The sequence below is a fragment of the Lissotriton vulgaris genome, chromosome 1_1 (assembly GCF_964263255.1).
Source record: "Lissotriton vulgaris chromosome 1_1, aLisVul1.2, whole genome shotgun sequence".
Taxonomy (NCBI): domain Eukaryota; kingdom Metazoa; phylum Chordata; class Amphibia; order Caudata; family Salamandridae; genus Lissotriton; species Lissotriton vulgaris.
In genome coordinates, this window is record NC_141685.1 from 483662135 (window position 1) to 483680106 (window position 17972).

Sequence of the window (17972 nt, forward strand, 5' to 3'; positions counted from 1 at the left end):
GCTCTCGCCGACGGAGCGCTCGTAGACGCACTCGTCGACGGCGGGCCTGCGAGAGGTGTGAGGACACCTTGAGAGGTAGCCAAAGACGCCTGAGAGCCAGGTCTCGTGGGCGTAGAGGTGGTAGGAATGGCAGTAGAGACTGGAGGAGCCACAGACAGGGCTAATTTTGGCTTCTTGAGGAAAGGAGAAGGAACCTCCTGGACACTACCCCTCTTTGAGGCTAAAGAGAAACCAGAATGTAAACTCTCCGCGTCGGACACTAAAGAGTCCTTGTCCTTAAGACGCTGCAGCCAAAGAAGAAGACGGCCTTCCCTGTCCTTAAGAGTTTTGAAGAAAAGGTTCTACAAAACTTGCAGCTGCCAGCCTCATGATCCGGATATAAACAATAAATACACTTCTGGTGGGGGTCCTTTTCAAAAAGACGAAGCTTCCCACAAGAATAACATGGTCTGAATAAAGACTTCTTACTTGACATTGTAGAATTTCTGGAAACTAGAAGATCGAGTTCTGAAAACTGAGCAGAGCTCAGGGAGACTCCCTTCACACGACGTGCGGTAGAAAATCTGAGGGCTTGAGCTTCTGAGGAGAAGGTTCTAGAGGGTGCTGGCGCCTGATTGGCCGCAGTTTGGACTAACATAATGACACTAAGGTGTTACAAATGTTTTTTTCTCTATACCATGCATTCCTAAGTAGGATTTGTTTTCAGAGGTTTTCTATGTATTTCCTTCTTTTCTGATATTATGTATATATATATTTCTATATTTATATTTAGCATTATTGCTATTTTATTTACCGTGGGACTCCCACTTCGCCGACGGCGGGGAATATTCAAGCACGTGAATCTATGAAAGACACCCCTAATACTGGAGAACGTTACATTCTTACAGCAAGGATTTGCCATATACATCATGGGCTGTGTGAATGCTCCCATGTATTCTTAGACCAATGGTCAGTGTCTACGTCAACAGTGATTGATTGATTGATTAAAGACATTTGCGTAGCATCCACTACCTCACAGGTCTCTGGCACATTAGCCACTGTCCACAACGTTTAGCCATGTGCAGTGGTGGTTCGTTGAAAGCCCTGCTCTTTGGCAATACCCTATGTCCCCTTTGTGGAAAACCCCTGCTTGTGCCAGGCGGGGTTGGCTGCTGGGCCAGCTCTGCTCCCAGCTTCCCATGCAGAAATCCCCCACTGTCCACATTCATTAGCCATGTGCAGCTGAAAACCTATGTTCGGGCAAGAGGCTCAGATCATACATTTTTGTCTCTGATTTATTCAAACAGCAGCCGAATGTAAACAGCACCACTCAATGACATTAGCCATGAACAAAGGGGAAAAACCAGTGACCCAAATAACAAACAATCATATAACGTGCAATCCATGACATTGTGTTGCCAACGACCCTTCTCTTCTTCGCTACTTTGCCAGCAAGTTAAGCACTTCTCCTGGTGCTCTTTATATTTATTAACTGTGCGAGTACGTTTGCTGGATAATTCAGGTTCTCTTATATGGTGCATGTACATGGGAATTTAATGATCTTTCCCTGTTTAGATGGGGCGCCAGTCTAGGTATCGTGGCTTGGACTCACCCATGGTTGGGTCATTCGACTGCCAGAGAGCACTGTGGGAATCGTGTCGATCTGAATCAGAGTACGTGAAGCCACAGAGATATGATGTGAGCCGAACAGAATTAAAACCTTCATGTCTGCAGCGACACCACAGAATGGGTGTTTGTATGGATTTTAACATTTAGTAGTCGCAGTTTGGACGGCTCTCCCAGTTAGGGGAGTTATGGCTTTAAAGACATTCCTTTAAGCAGATTGTTTAGGATGTAATGAAACTATGAAAGTTGTAGATTAGTTGTCAGAGTCCACGTTTAAACATTTCTATTTTAAGACAGTTGACAGTGTGGCATCCTTGGCGGTTCAAAAGCTTTAAACATGCAATATCTGAGCTTCCGGTCCGGACAGAGAATAAAAAAAATTCCTAACTAACCTTCAGAAATGTTTAAATTCTATAAGGACACTAAGGCAAATATTATTCCTCCCGTTGGAATACACTCCTTATGGATCTGTCATTCATCCAATCAGGAGTTACAGGTAGTAAAACTCACTAAATACACAAGTCACAATTATACTATTTAATAAAAGACTACGACAGTACTTTCATGTTGTTGCAAGACAGTACGCTGTGTTTGTAGGACTTTGTTAAATTATGGTTAGAATTTGAAAATAATGTTCATTCAGGTAATAACTTGATTTCCTGTTGACTAGGAGTAGATCAGAAATAGAGAGATCAGGCTTATCGGATAACTTTTCGATAACACGAATAGAGCAGAGGAGAGTCGTTGCTAACACGATGTCATGGACATTTTATGATTGGATGTTAAATGAACTACCGTATTTTCCGGCGTATAAGACGACTTTTTAACCCCTTAAAATTTTCTGGAAAGTCGGGGGTCGTCTTATACGCCGGGTACAAAATTTTATGGTATGTTTTCATGCGCTTTTTCATAGCGAGGACTTCACTCGAAGGTGTCAGACCGCTTCACAATAGGAAATAACAAGAAACAACACACCTTATGTTAAAAAATACAGCCACCGGCACTGGCAACGTCCACACCCAGCCCCCGCGCCATGAATTGTGCAAGTATCGAAAGCGAGCGTTTTTTTTTCATAGCGAGGACTTCACTCGAAGGTGTCAGACCGCTTCACAATAGGAAATACCGTATGTAACAAGAAACAACACACCTTATGTTAAAAAATACAGCCACCGGCCCCGGCAAAGTCCACACCCAGGCCCCGCGCCATGAAGTATCGAAAGCGAGCGTTTTTTTTTCATAGCGAGGACTTCACTCGAAGGTGTCAAACCGCTTCACAAGCGAGCAAATGGCGCCATGAGTCTTACCTCGACTGCCGCTGCCGCTGTACACGCGCCTCCAACCGCTTGCACATCCCCAGGCAGACGAGGCAGCAGGACGAGGCAGCAGGACGTCCGAAATACGGTATATGGTAACGGGCAGCCAGCGCCGAAGATGGCAGCGCCCGGTGTGTTGACACGTTTGGCACGTTTTGGCACGCGCCCCTCTCTCCTTGACATGGGCGTGGGCATAGAAAGGGGACTGTAGAATGTTCCCGAATGTTACCGAAGGCAGTAGAGCACTTGCCGTGATTGGCTGGTTGTTGCGAAGAGGAAAGGCAGTCTGGTGAGCAGATACCGTATTTGCCGTACCGTACGTGTGGTGTTGAAGACAGTCTCTGCACCTGTTCATACTGTACAGCACCAGTACATCCAGTGCAAATGGCTGACAGTCAAGAACCCGGCAAGGCTCCAGCAGCACATCCAGTGCAAATGGCAGACAGTGAAGAACCCGGAAAGGCTCCAGCAGCGCATCCAGTGCAAATGGCTGGCAGTCAAGAACCCAGCAAGGCTCCAGGAGTGGCAAGAAGAAGGAAATATGAAGCCAGTTACAAACTTAAAGTTGTGGATTTTGCCACGGAACATAATAACTGTGCTGCTGCAAGACAATATGGAGTGACAGAAAAGATGGTTCGGGCCTGGAGAGCAAATGAGAAAGCATTACGGAGTATGCCAAGGGGCAAGTGTGCATTAAGAAGAGGCACCCCACATTGGCCAGAACTCGAAAAGCATGTAGCAGACATGGTGGCCGAGCATCGGCAAAGCGGTTATGTCGTGACCCGAAATAAAATCCGATTGGTTGCACTTCAGTGGGCCAAATCTAATCCAGATCTCAGCCACAGATTTAAGGCCACTGTATCCTGGTGTACCAGATTCTTGGGAAGGCATAATCTGGTATTGCGGCAAAAGACAAAAATTGCCCAGAAATTACCTGCGGATCTTGATGCCAAAATGCATAGCTTCCATCGCTACGTTATTAGGCTGCGCAATGAACATGGCTATGCGCTAAGTAGCATCGGAAATATGGATGAAACTCCAATGAATTTCGATATGATTGCCAACAAAACTGTCCATCAAAAAGGCGAAAAGACAATTTTAATAAAAACAACAGGACATGAGAAGTCCAGTTTCACAGTGGTACTAGCATGCACAGCTGATGGCGCAAAGCTGAGACCAATGGTTATTTTCAAAAGAAAAACAATGCCGAAACTCAAGTTCCCTGTTGGTTGTTTTGTGCATGTGAATGAGAAAGGATGGATGGATGAAGAAGGGGTAAAGCTATGGCTTGATAATGTATGGAGCAGGCGACCAGGTGGACTTCTACAAAGACGTAGTCTACTGGTGTGGGATATGTTCAGGGCTCATTTAACTCCAAGCACCAAGCAAAGGCTGGCAAGAATAAAAACAGATGCTGCAGTTATACCTGGAGGATTGACATCGTTGGTGCAGCCACTGGATGTGTGCCTAAACAAGCCATTTAAAGATCGCATCCGAGAACAGTGGAATGAGTGGATGGTTAGCGGTGAAAAAACATTCACAAAAGGAGGAAACATGCGTGCTCCACAGTTGGATGTTTTGTGCACCTTTGTTATAAAGGCCTGGAACGACATTGATGCAGAAACTGTAATAAAGTCTTTCAAGAAGTGTGGCATATCAAATTCATTAGATGGTATGGAGGACGACTATTTGTGGGAAGGTGAAGAGGATGCCGAAGAAGAGACCACATCATCTGATACGGAATTGGTACCAGATCCATACGATGACTGCCTTACAGATGTACCACAAGATCTCATTGACTTACTTATGAGATCAGATGACGAAGAGGAGGATTTTGAAGGCTTTTAAAGGGAACGTTGTAAATCCTGTAGAAATCCCTTGGATTTATGGAAAGTTATGGAAAGTTTAATCCACTTGCACTGTTTCATGCACTAATTTATGTTTATCATACCGTACCGGTATATTCAGAAGTGACAGTTTCAAGTTTATTTATTATGATAAGGAACTCTTTATGAGGTCCACATAAAACAAAATATACATACAAAACAAGAAATACATAAGATATTATTCCATCACAATTAGAAGAAACATCCTAGTACAGGTCCAAAAAACATTTTAAAAAGTTGTACAGTTTAAAAGAAAACATTTCATTAGGTGGGTTAATCAAGGCCGCCTTAAATGAAGAAGCAGATAAAATGTTGAGTTGTAAGCAAATTGGTCTTAACCATCTACGCCTGCACGACATCAGGGCAGGACAAACAAACATAACGTGATCTAAGTCCTGATCATACAATTGACAAAGATCACAGCGTGCCGAATGGCCATACCAGCTGGCATGTAGAACTTTCAACGGAAGCAAATTTTGTCTTAATAAGTACACAAGGCGTCTAACGCCATGGGAGATGTTCCAGTACATATAAGGTTGAGCTTTCCGCAAGGTATAAGACTCAATAAGTTTTTCATATGGTTCTAAATAAAATATTGCGAGTAAAGCAAGATTGTTTATACAACCAATTTGTTTGAGTTCAGTCTTTGAGTTTGTAAAATAAACGCTTAGGTAACACTGTCCACTGATAAAGCCTTACTGCTCACCCACAGGGAGGAGGACTAGACTAATACGGTAAGTTCAAAATACCGGTACATTCTCGGAATGGCTATGCAGGACTGCGTTGGACTGCGCTGGAAGTGGGGGTCGTCTTATACGGCGAGTATAGCACAAAACCTAAATTTTTTCAGGCAAAGTAGGGGGTCGTCTTATACGCCGGGTCGTCTTATACGCCGGAAAATACAGTACTGATTTTTCCCCATGTTCGTGGGAAATGTAGTTGAGTAGTGTTGTTTTCTTATGGATGCTGTTGGAATAAAGAGGAGATAGAAATGCATAATCCTCGTCTTCGTGTCCTTAAAAGAAGTAAAACTTTCCTTTATGTTGCCGTGTATATTTCTTTACTAAACTCAAGGCTTGGCTAAAGGCCCTGTACCTGCCTCAGTGTGCACGCTTTATGTTTTTTCTTTATATGTAAGACATTTTCTTTGTGAGCACTGAACCACTTCTGCAGAACCAAAATGGTGCACCTTTCTGCGATAGTTCCTTGGAATCCATGTATTCTTTTTGGATTCATGTAACAAAATGGTGAGTTGTGGGATTCACTAAGGCACAGCTTGGCCCATGGATTTGGCAGAAATAATTGGTGACTTTTAAGGGGTTACATTTCTGGGGTCCCGCATTCTCTCAGCGTCGGGGATTGCTCGTCATGCCTTCTTACAGATTCATCATTTTGTGCAACACATGATCCACAAAAGTTTTGCATCTCATAATTGCAACCAAAACATACATTTTCTTTTATGGCCAGCCGATCAGAATATGTTAGTCTGCAGATACTTTGTGAGTCCTGCAATGTTCCCTCTTCCAACCTGTTTCAATTTATTTTTCAAATTAGGATCCCCGTATCACACACAAATCTGGATTCACAGAGAATTTGTGAAATATTAAATAGGATTTCTCTGTACCTTAACCTTGCATTTAATTCCAATATCTTTTTGAGTCAAAATATCTCAAAAACAACCAAATGGATTTGAACCAATCCAGAAAAGGGGGTATTATACATACTAAGTTTCCAATCCAAAAATTCTTTATTTCGGCCATTTAAGACCATAAAAGATACAATAAAAACATATAAAACACATACAAACATACAATATAAAACAATGCAAGGAAGCCAAGGACTAATTAATTCAGTGCATACCAGAATCTGGGAAACTAAAAACCCTATTAACTACAGTTCATTGCAGTTCATTTCACATTCAGAGGTTAGGAGTTACCCTTTCAGTATTTTTCCCCTTATCCGCCACATAGCCATTAAATACTTGGCTACAGCAAAAACAATAAAGTGCAGGGTGCTTGTCTTCAGAATTCTGTATGATTGTAGATAGTTTCTGAAGCCCAGATTCCTACATAGTGGTACTAGCCAGTACTTTCTCGGTCTGATGTAAGCAGGGCAAAAAAACAGCACTTGTAGTTCGTCCTCCACATTCGTGCTGCACCCAGGGCAGATTTTGTCGTCCAGCGTTGCCCATTTACTTGTAAAGGCTTTAAGGGGCAGTGTGCCAAACCTCCACTGGATAAAAAGTTTCCTTGCAGTGATAGAGAACATAATATCCATGTATCTTTCAAAGTAAAAAGAGCTTTTGGTGGCCAGAAATTGTTCAGTGAGGGAGCCGGTTTTCAGGGCACACACGAGTGAAGTTAGGCTCTTGTCCTTGAAAGTCTTGGTGAGCGTTTTGCGGGACACCCCTAAACAGCCTCTTTCGGGACCATTCCACAGATCAGCCAGTCCCAGTCGATAGAATTCTTGTTTTACATATGCCACCCATGGAATTCTGTTGCAGGAGTTAAGACTCAGGACATGCTTCAGATCTTGTCTATAGTGAGAGAGTTCACTAGTAGACCAAAGCCTATGCCAAAACCTTAATGGCTTTAGAGCCAGTTCACCCCCTATTGAAGGGAGCCCCAGATCTAATCTCAGTGGTAACAGGGGTGTACCTTGTGGTAGAGCCAGCAAACGTCTAAGGAAGTTGTTTTCCACCTTGACAAGTTCTGTCCCAACATTATGGCCCCACAGCTCACCACAATAGGATGAAACTGCTCTGGCTTGGGTTTTATACATCTCCAAGGCTGGACTAACTGGTTTGAAGGTTGATGAATTCGAGACCTTCAGAATTGCCCCCACCATTTGGGATAACTTTAAACGGGATCTTGCTATCTGTGGACCCCAGGATAGATTTTCGTGTAGAGTTACCCCCAAATACTGGAACGTTCTAACACTTTCCAGCCTATCAGATCCAAGGTTGGATTAGGCCTAGTGGTTGTCGAGGGATTGAATACCATGAATTTGTTTTTTTCTGCGTTGATCTCAAGGCCATGCCCGCCCTGCAGAAATACCCAAACCCATCTAGAATCAGTTGAATCCCCATCGGGGATTTGGAGAGCAGGAGGGTATCATCGGCAAACATAATTGCCGGAACCCTCCTGCCTGCCAGCCTGGGGGCATCGTTGTTCCTGACATTGTCAAGGTGAGTTATTACACCATTAACAAAGAGGCAAAGCAGGGTCGGTGCGAGGACACAACCCTGTCTTAGCCCCCTGAGGACTGGAAATCTAGATGACAACGCCCCCTCCCTCCAACACCTGACCTGGGCAAAATTTCCATCATGGAGCCTAATTATTGCCTGTAGTAGCTGTGGTGGAACACCTAGCTCCCTGAGGACCGCCCATAATTTCTTGCGTGGTACCAAGTCAAATGCGGACCTCAGGTCCACGAACACCATGTACAGACTCTCTCCTCCCCCGCCCCCGATCCCCACCGTTTTCCAGTAGAGAAGGACGAGGCGAAAAATCTGGTCTATGGTGGACGTGTTCTTCCTGAAGCCCACCTGGCGCGGACTAAGAATCGCATTGTCCTCCATCCAATGCAGGAGATGGTCCAGCAGGAGACGGGCGAAGAGTTTTTGAGGTACATCTATTAGGCTGATCGGCCTGTAGTTGGCTGGGAGCAGAGAAGAGCCCTTTTAAAAAATCGGTACTATCTCTGCCCCCAGCCAAGTACAAGGGATCTCCATCCCTCTTAGAATAGAGTTGAAAATAATAAGCAAATCAGGACCCCAGATCTCTGGTTGGTGTCTAAACAAATCTCCGGGGAGTTTGTCGAGACCTGGTGCCTTACGCGTCGCTAATCTCCCTATAGCATTTAATACCTCACCCAGTGTCAACTCTAGTTTTTCATTGGGCTCAGAGGGGCTATCAGGAACTGACTCTGTGGGAATTACAGAAGTATCTTGATACAGTTTACTGAAGTGGGATTCCCATATTGAGGCAGCGATGTTTGGCTCCACAGCTGATTTTGGTTCCCCTGCACCTGTATGGACTAGTGACCAAAATTTTCTTGAATCCTTGGTTTCGAGTGCCAATGATAGGTCATGCCATCTATCCCAATCTCAGTCGGACTTTGCATGGGCGATGGCTTCCCTGTATTTCCGTCTCATCTCAGATATTTTATGTTTATCTGTGCCAGACTTGACCATAGAGATCAACTCGGATTTTATCTTTTTACACATGGAATTGTACCAAGCTGAGGTTGGTGTCCTCTTCTTCCTGCTCACGGCCTCGGGGTAAAAAACCTCTCCTAAGCTTCCCACTAGGTCTACATGAATTTGACCTAGTTTCTCTTTGAAGTCAGTAACTTTGGGTTTATTAATCAGTTCATCCATTTCAACTAACTTAGGGAGCGCCAAAACATAGATTTTCGTGATGCACTCTGTTGAACTGACTACTTTCCCCCATTTTACCCTACGTCTGTTATTAGATAGAACTAGGGTCCCTGTGTCTTGCTTTGGCTCATTAAGTGGCGTACCTTCTGTGGGCCCTGGGTGTACCATATCCAAGCAGAGAGCATTATGATCGTTGTCTGCTCTTTCAATCACCCTAAAGTCCAAAACCGTGGGCCACACGCTTGTTTCTACAAAAATGTAGTCCACACGTGATTCCTGGTCCTTCCTATTGAAGGTGCACACTGAGGGGGCATCAGATGGTGTGCGCCCATTATAGGCCCTCAGGGCGTGGTTCAGGGTAAGGGACGTGATCTGCAACGCTAAGGGGGACCATGATTTCGGGTTTGGAGATTGACAGGGGGGAATCCCCCAGTAATCATCCTCGGCTGTTAAGGCACCCTCCTTTAAACCTTTTAGTGGTTCAAAGTGGCAATTGAAATCCCCACCCATCAATATCTTACAATCAGCGGGTAGTTGTCCCAGAAATGAAGATAGACCGCCTAGGGTGGATGATTCCATGGACACACTTACTGGACGTGAGTACACATTCACAATCGCCAGGTTGTAGGTGTCTGGCCATTTAAGAAGAACACATTGTATGTCCTCCGAATGGGTTGGTATTATCTCTGCTATACAACCTATGTGACTAGCCACCCAGATAGCGATACCACCAGAAGGCCTCCCTTTGCCGCCCCACCTAGCATGGACATAGAAAGTTGCATAACCAACCCTGGTGTAAGCTTCCCTAGCCCAAGTCTCCTAAAAGAGACAGATGTCATTACTATCTACTAGGGACCCCCAGTCGCTGGAATCTACTTTAGTGGCGATGCCTGCAACGTTCCATGAAAGGACCTTCATCCTCTTCGGACCTGGCTTGGGTGCTGTTCCCCTCACTCTCTAACCATCTATATATGTACATGGCACTGGAAACCCGTCCAAAGATACCTGCCCCTCTTGAACCGCCGAATCAGTTACTTCTTGGAGTAGTATATTCTGATGTAGGATTCTTGGTGGTTGATCAGTAGGGAAGCCCTGCGTACTAATAATAATTGGCCGTTCTGGTGATAGAGGGTCAGAGGTACAATTTCCAGTGGCATCTATCCCTGTCCCAAGCTGAACAGAACGAGGGACCAACCCTTCAATACTCCCAGTGCATACAGCCCTCGAAAGTCAGTCAACCTGGTCAAGGCAGCTATATCTGTTAGCATGAACATAATTACTGTGTGTAAATGTGTCATGTCGTGGGGGCCTATACCTTGAACCATCAATGGCAAATCCCACCCTTGTCCAGCCGTCATTTACCCCAAGATACGAGTCATTGCTTCTTGGGTAAAAAAACGACAGCGGGACCAATTCAATGGATGTATTCCCCGTGTACCCCAACCTGTTACAGATATGGGGGACAATCTGGGAATTCCTAAAACTTACAAGGATACAAATCGCCCCCTATTTTCTTTACCGTGTGACCAACCCATGGGAACCCTCCTTACCATCAGTACTTCCCCTCTCAGATTTGATGGTAATGGCCTGTGAATGTTCAACCAACTAATAACTTTATTGCGTAAGGAGTCAAAAGATTCCACCGCAGAGTTAGAGAGCTCAGGTACCCCAGTCAGGATTACAGTGTGGGCCGCCGCCTTTGGAGGCAGATTTACTACAATTGGCAGGGGACGGTCAGCCATTCTAGTGGGTGTCTTTTCCTGCCTCTTTTTAGTAGTCGGATTAGGCAACTTTGACTTACGGACTAAAGGCACGGGGGGGGAGTTGCCTTGGAGGCGGTAATGGGTTGGGTTGAGGTGCGGTAGCTATAGGAGCATTCCCATTAGCAGTGGAAGTGGGCTGGTTTGAAATCACAGTTCTAAGAGCACCAAGGTGAGGGGAAATCCCAGTGTTTATCGCAGTTACTCCTGGTGCTGGTCCGCAATCCCTGCTTATCATCCATACACCCAGTTGCTTTTTCTATTGCTAGGAGTCTGGCGTCAATACAATCAAGCCTAACCAACAGGGGGTCTAACAATTCTTTAAGGATGTTAGTAAAGAGATGGATGGAACGGTCCATACTACTACAAGACCCCTCTCCAAAAATTAACGGGCCAGGCTGAAGTGGCGTCTGAATGTGGGCAGGGTGCATTGGGCTCACCATTTCGTTGACAATCGTTAACAGTGGTATTTGGGATGTGATCCAATTTTGCCTTCTTTACACCTTTTGACTGTCTAGGTCTCTCTTTTTGGGACAGCGCCCTCACGAAGACCCCTTAGAAGTGTTGGGTTAGTATCACTCCCCTCTTCCCAAGTCCGAACTGGATGGGATATTGAGGGTGGCGTTGTCTCAGGCATAGTGAGGAGAGAGTCTCGATCTCGGTGTGAATTGGAGGGCGTCCTCAGCTGCTGTAGCACTGATTCGATTTGATTGTTTGATCGATACTATCCAAAAGGGATAGGTGGGTAACGTCCAAAAGTTCTGGGGATCTGGCATTCATGGTTGAGCCCAGGGAGGATCGCTGTGTACTTTCGATCCCCTCTACTAGCTGTTTTTCCAGGGCTGTGAGTGCATTGTTTTGCTTTAATGAGAAAGCTATCCAAAGTACCGGTTACCAGAGTAGCCGCTTTACTCCTCGTCTCCCTTGTTGCCATATTGGTCAGATCCTAGTTGACAAGACTAGTCCAGGTTGCAAAAGTGTGGTTCGGAGAGTCCGAGGGCAACTGGGCAAGGACTTAGAGAGGTGGCCCGGTCCGGTCTCTCTCGGGCTCGAACGGGCTACAACGGGCCCGCCCTTGGCCCGTGCTTCGCCCGGCACCGTCCCGCGCGTGTTCCGCGATGCGCGTCAGGGGGTGTGAACTTATAGTCAATGTGCGGGCAGGGCACCCAGGAGGGAGGCGGGGTCGGTCGGGAAGAGTCTCCAGGTGCGGCTAGTGAGCACGCCGCTGACACTTCTGGGACTCGCAGTCCCACTCTGGCTTCTTCCACCCAGCGATAATCCAATGCAGCCCAGGCACAGGTAGGGAACAAGAACTCCACTGGTCCGTGACAGCACACAACTACGAGCGGCAAGTTTTCAATTCATGCCTGTCTGGTCTAATTCATTGAAAAGTTTTGCCACAGTGTAGAGTATAAATTCAATTCAAGTGGTAGTTAAAAAGCAAAATCCTTAAATTTTTGTACTCATTTATATTTTTCTCTGTGGAAGACTGTGTACGAAACATGACATACTAAAACTTAGCTCAATGCAGTAACTGGATTCAAAATGTATCAGTTGTTGCCAAAGTTGTTATTGAGAAATTTTCAATGGAAGTTTAGACTTAACAATAACTGCACACTCGCCGTCACCATTGTTTTCGGAAAACATTGGAACACTGCATGAGCACTTTAATGAACCTATGCCAACTGTCAATAACTTCTTTCCACTATTACACAAAGGAATGCAATTCAGGCACCTGCACTTTACATTAATGTTTGTGAGATGCTTTGGATAAAATTGCCAATAAGAGAAGAGTGTGGTTTCCTTCCTCGAAATCAATGAGATTATCTCCTGGGTATAAGTTCACTTATTGACACAGAACCACATGGAAAGCACTGCAGAATCGATGATCTGGGTTTCTGACCAGCATCCTGATCTGTGCATATTATGCAGAACCAATACGGAGGTGTTCACCCCTGTTACAGAGCTCTCCCTGTGGCCTTTTGGAAAGACAATCACTGTTAACCCTTTAGCGTGTGCATGTTCTATAGGGGCCCTCCACAGTCTTTAGAAGTGAGCTTCAGCACCATCTTTGAACATACAGAAAGAACCCATAGAACTGTGCATGTTCTAACATGTCTTAGAGATGGCACTTTGACCTCTGCATCAACACTAATCGTGGATCAATAGACAAGAGCTGCATTTCTAACAACTCCTGTGCAGGATCACAACGTAATAGCACATGCTGCAGAGCATTACTCAAGCTGTGCGAGTTGTGTAGCCTCCCCTCTTAGCTCTGTAATGCACTGCCAAAACACATGACTTGTTCAAGCACCGCACGTGTTGCATGTGCAGTAGAACAGACATCTTGATCCGTTGACATGAGCAGTAGACCCACATACGTGGCGTGTGCATGAGCTACAGAACCATCACCCTCATTCTTCAACATGAGTTTTAGATCTAAGTCTTGACATGTGTCCCTTGTGTGAAAGTGTACGTGGGTGTAGCTTGCCTTAGATTTTACATGTCACCTCTGTGTATGTATGTGTGCAATGCTGCAGCCAGCGCAGTGAATTCTCAGTCTGTGAGAGAACGTATACTTCTGACGTCAATACTTCAGCTGCGCTATGCGATAACGCAGCTTGCTGAATCCATTGGACTATTAATTTAAAAAAAGACAGTTCTAAAGGCTTGGTCAATGCTTGCTTTAATAATTTGCTTTAATAATGATGATGTCAACCTGCTCTCACTTCGTCGCGTGCAATGGTCTTTTGCATAGGAGGCTCTAAAACGTCATACTTTATTCTTTAAGTCAAGGAAAGGTTTTAGCAGTCAAACACTCAGCATGTTTGAGTAGGTTCTGTGCGACTATTCTTCTGCTTGCTGTTCATGGGTTGGCCTGACTGTATTATGCTCATATTACTACACCATTTAAGCACTAGTTGCAATCATGCATACTGGGCCACAAATGAGAATATATTTTACACATACAAAGATGTTTATGCTAGCAAGCCAAGTTCAATGTAGAAACAATGTTGAAATGTGAGTACCTGCACTCTGAACTCTACTTCTTAGATATTTCAGTAGTTCTTGTGTTCCTTTCTGAAAGTGTAAAAACAATGATTGTAGCCTACAATCCAATATAGAATTTAACTGACAACACAGCAAGCAAATCTTATGAATATTTCGTGCTTACGTTAAAAATGTCCCTTCGAATGCCTCTCAAGGGATTGCCCTCCAACAGCAAGGATTTTAAATTAGGAAGGTTTCCAAGAGCAGAAGGTAAGCTGTAAAGAAAAAAAAAAACATTTCAGAGAAACATTGTAGCAGCAGTTAGAAACTCCGAGTTTGTTACTATGTATTAAGTATATGCTTATTTAATCTTTGTAGTATTGGTTAAACTTCGATCTAGAAAAAGCACTTAAACTCGCAGAGTAATAGGTTTGTAAAGCTTTCGATTTATAGTGTTAAAACTCACAATTATTCAAAAACGGAGAATGTCAAACTGTATTAATCTACATTAGGTAACTAACTGTACGACCAGTTCGAGGGTGTCAGAGTGCAGTTTGTGGGAAAGCGAGATTCACAGGTGGCCACTGGAGCTTAAATCTAATAATCATCATTACTTTCGAACTGATATGGAAATTACTAGCAACTATGGCATTTAGATTCTTCACTATGCCTCTAGTGATCTGCCTTCTATTCAAGTCTGTGACTATGTGGTCCTTCCTCTAGTCTCTTGTGCCAAATATTGCACCCAAAATGCTGTTACGGCAATTGTAGCTTTGCACCAAATCTCCAGCAGTCTCTCTGGGATTGCTACCTCGGGATCACTGTGGTGAAAGTTGCTTTTATGGGAGGAGCAATCGGCGACTGCAGCTGCTCAATTGCAGCTTCTTTGCCACTAAGCCATGCCTTCTCCCAGGCTGCTCTGTGTAGGGCACAGAGGCTGCCTTCGGGTTGGGCAGGGGTCACAGTCCTTGAAGCAGCAGTCACAGGCCTTCTGAAGAGTCATGATGCCCCTCCCATCACTCAATAATAGTAATGAACAGATAATCTGCACAGTGTATATTAGATTTCTCTCTAACCTGAAGCAATGGGCTGTTGTGTTTCTAGACACATAGAAAAATAATACAAATCCAGGGAGAATAGAAGAGCCTAAAAAGGGCCAGGCCAGGCCCTATGCCAAACACTTGCTTGCATGGCCAAAGGCCGTGCACAAGTGCTGGGGTTCATTAAAACAATGAAATCCACTGAAAAACAGAACCTTGAGGTTCTAGCTGAAATGGGTAAAACCAGTAAAATTAAACAGTAAATGGTTATGAGCGCAGACAACATACGCGTAACCGCATCCATCACCTAATTTAGCGTAGATGCACACAAACAATTAGATTCGGAACAATAGGGCAGATGCTGTGAGTTATGGAGTGTGTTGCGTGCATTCATAACCAAAACCACGCAGTTCCTGATCCTAGGAGCATACTTGAAGACATTGCCTTAATTTCTCTTTTTTGTACTTCATCTCCAGTCTGACGTTGCCGTGGTTGTGGAGAGAGCCATCAAAGAAGAGCTGCCAAGCAGGCTGGGGTGCCTGCCAGAATGTCTTCATAACTAGCTGCACCGTCCAAAAAAAGCCAATGTGGGTCGACAATGGCAGCAGTGGAGTTCTTTCGGGGTGGGGATGATGTTGTCACCTTTCTTTAGGCATTAAGGAGACATGGTGCAGCAAGTAGAATGCATTTAAGGGAGCCAGTGTGAAGTCTGGGAGGACAAAGGCTTTGACACCACCCCGATGCCAGATTACGAGAGCTTAAACAGCAGTTCTGAAGTCACTTTCAGGAAAGAATACTTTGACTATTTTAAGTAGAGCGCTGTTACCATGTCATGCCAGTTTTGTTATAAATGTGTTCCAGGAGAATAAGATCAGTGTCCAGAGTCTACCTGAGTGAATTAGTACTGGGTGAATGCTGGGGTCTGATTCATTCATTGTGTTAAGCCAGGTTTGGACTAGTTGAAGATTTATGTTGTTGGTGAATAGCAGGAATTCTGTTTTGGTGGAGTTAAGCTTCAGTGAGGTGCTGGACATCCGAGTCTCGGTGAGGGTGAGATGTTTTAGGATTGGATGTCTGCAGCAGAAAAGATGTTCATATTTACTTGGGTGTCCTTGGCATATTGATACATTTTGATGTTATTGGTGAGAAGAGCAGACACAAGGAGATGATGGACGGAGCGCTGAAACTTTTCAGACACTCACCCCCAGTCACAGACTGGGCTGAATCCATCATCGTTCTTTAGCTCACTTCGCCACCCCAGTTCAGACCCAGTCATATGCAAATCAGTCTTGACCCTATGCCTCATGGGAATAGTCCAGCCCAAACTGCAAGCCAGGGGGGAGTGCCTGAAAAATTTCAGCACTCCGTCCATCATCTCCTTGTATTTGCTTTGTTTGCCCAAAGTTGGCAGGGTATGCCCAGACGTGGGTCCCTTGTTCACTTTGCCACTGGATTCAAGCTAGCCTGGCTGATGAGGGGTGTTACTCCAAACAGGTTCCAGGATGCCTGTTTCCGGTCCAGAGAAGACCATCTCCAGTGAATCTCAATCAAGACTTCAGGGTTTGGACAAGGTTTGGTTGAACGGACACTGTCAAAGAAAGATGACCCATCTGGATGCATGGGCTACCTTCATGTGTGGTTAGGAAAGTGCAGTCTAGGATTGGAAAGGAGGCCATCTCTGCTGCTGCACAATTTCAAGCTAGAAGTCGTGCAGGAGATGGTTTTTGTTGATGTGATCTTGAAGTTGTACATAGACTTTTTTCTATAATCTTACTGATAAAAATGGTGGATGTGTAATGTGAGGTTGTTGATGAGGCTGGCAGGGTTTAATTGGGGTTCTCAAGTAGTGGGGGTCCGACCTGTCTTGAGAGCTTCATAGAAGATGAACTGAGTGAGAGAGGACTTGGCTATTTTGAGTAAAGATGATCGGGCTTTTCTTGAGAGTTTTGATGAACAATGACGGTCAGATATCTTCATGAGGAGTCCTTTTGAGGGAGTTGAGTATGTCAGTGAGGTCTTACAGAATATGAGGTATGAAGTCAGCGCTGAGAAGTGGGTGTCCGGGGAGATGCAGTTGTGGTATTATCGATATGCTGTTGGACCTTATGTATTTTTATTTTGAAGAATTCGTTGATAGCAATGGACTAGTCCAGGAAGTGTGAGACTGGAGGATTGGGCAGGGGGATTGATGCAATGCTTGATTGATTTTAAGAGTGTTTTCTCTGTTGGCAACATTATTGATGTGATGCAACTGCCTTTAAGATTTCTTGGAATGAGAGTGGTAAACAATTTAGATGTTCCACGATAGGAGATATAAAGTTCTATTTCTTTGCCCTTTTGCAATTGCTCAAATACTTCACTTCTATATACTCTTTAATTTTCTCGAGTTTCATGTTTTCATTGCGATTTCAAAGTTTTTGGGTTGATTCTATACATTTAATACAGAACATCTATTCCATTTTTCCATACATTTTGCATTACGTAGATCTTTGCAGATTACCATTAGACTCAATGTTATGTTAATGTTCACACAAATTACGTAATGTTGGTTTCTTTCTTTTGTGTTTTCACAAATTTGAGAAAATACACCAAAAAGTAACAATGAGCCATTTTTTCCAATATATTGCTTCAACTAAGCTACCAATTCCAGCAACTTAGCAGCATATGGAACCATGGAGATGGAATTATAGTTTACTGGGTGAATAGGTTATTTACTTTCAGTAACACTCTTCCTGGTAGAGACTATCTAAACACAGGTTCCTCATCTTTTCAGTGCTTACTCAAGCATTAGACTGGATTTGGAAATTCTTTAGCAGCACCCCTGCTCGCCAGTAGGTGGCAACGACAGTCCCACATCAAAGCCGTTCCTATCCAAATATGGCGTTCATTGGTCTTTATAGGCTCCACACATGAGCACTGACGTCAGTTATTTACTTAACACTTAGGCGTCCAGAGACACGGAGTCAAACAGATTGCTCAGGAGCAGGGCGCAGCCT

At 44.4% G+C, this 17972-nt stretch overlaps 1 protein-coding gene across 1 annotated transcript in view; it reads right to left on the bottom strand.

Annotated features, from left to right (window-relative positions):
• The window catches only part of LRRC40 (leucine rich repeat containing 40), a 404320-nt gene that overhangs the window by 163655 nt on the left and 222693 nt on the right, over nucleotides 1-17972 (bottom strand). The window contains exons 8-9 of the mRNA XM_086953851.1: nucleotides 14121-14211; nucleotides 13975-14026 (exon numbers count right to left, since the gene is read on the bottom strand). Coding sequence (XP_086809977.1) covers nucleotides 13975-14026; nucleotides 14121-14211 — 143 coding nt within the window. The remainder of the gene's footprint in view (nucleotides 1-13974; nucleotides 14027-14120; nucleotides 14212-17972) is intronic.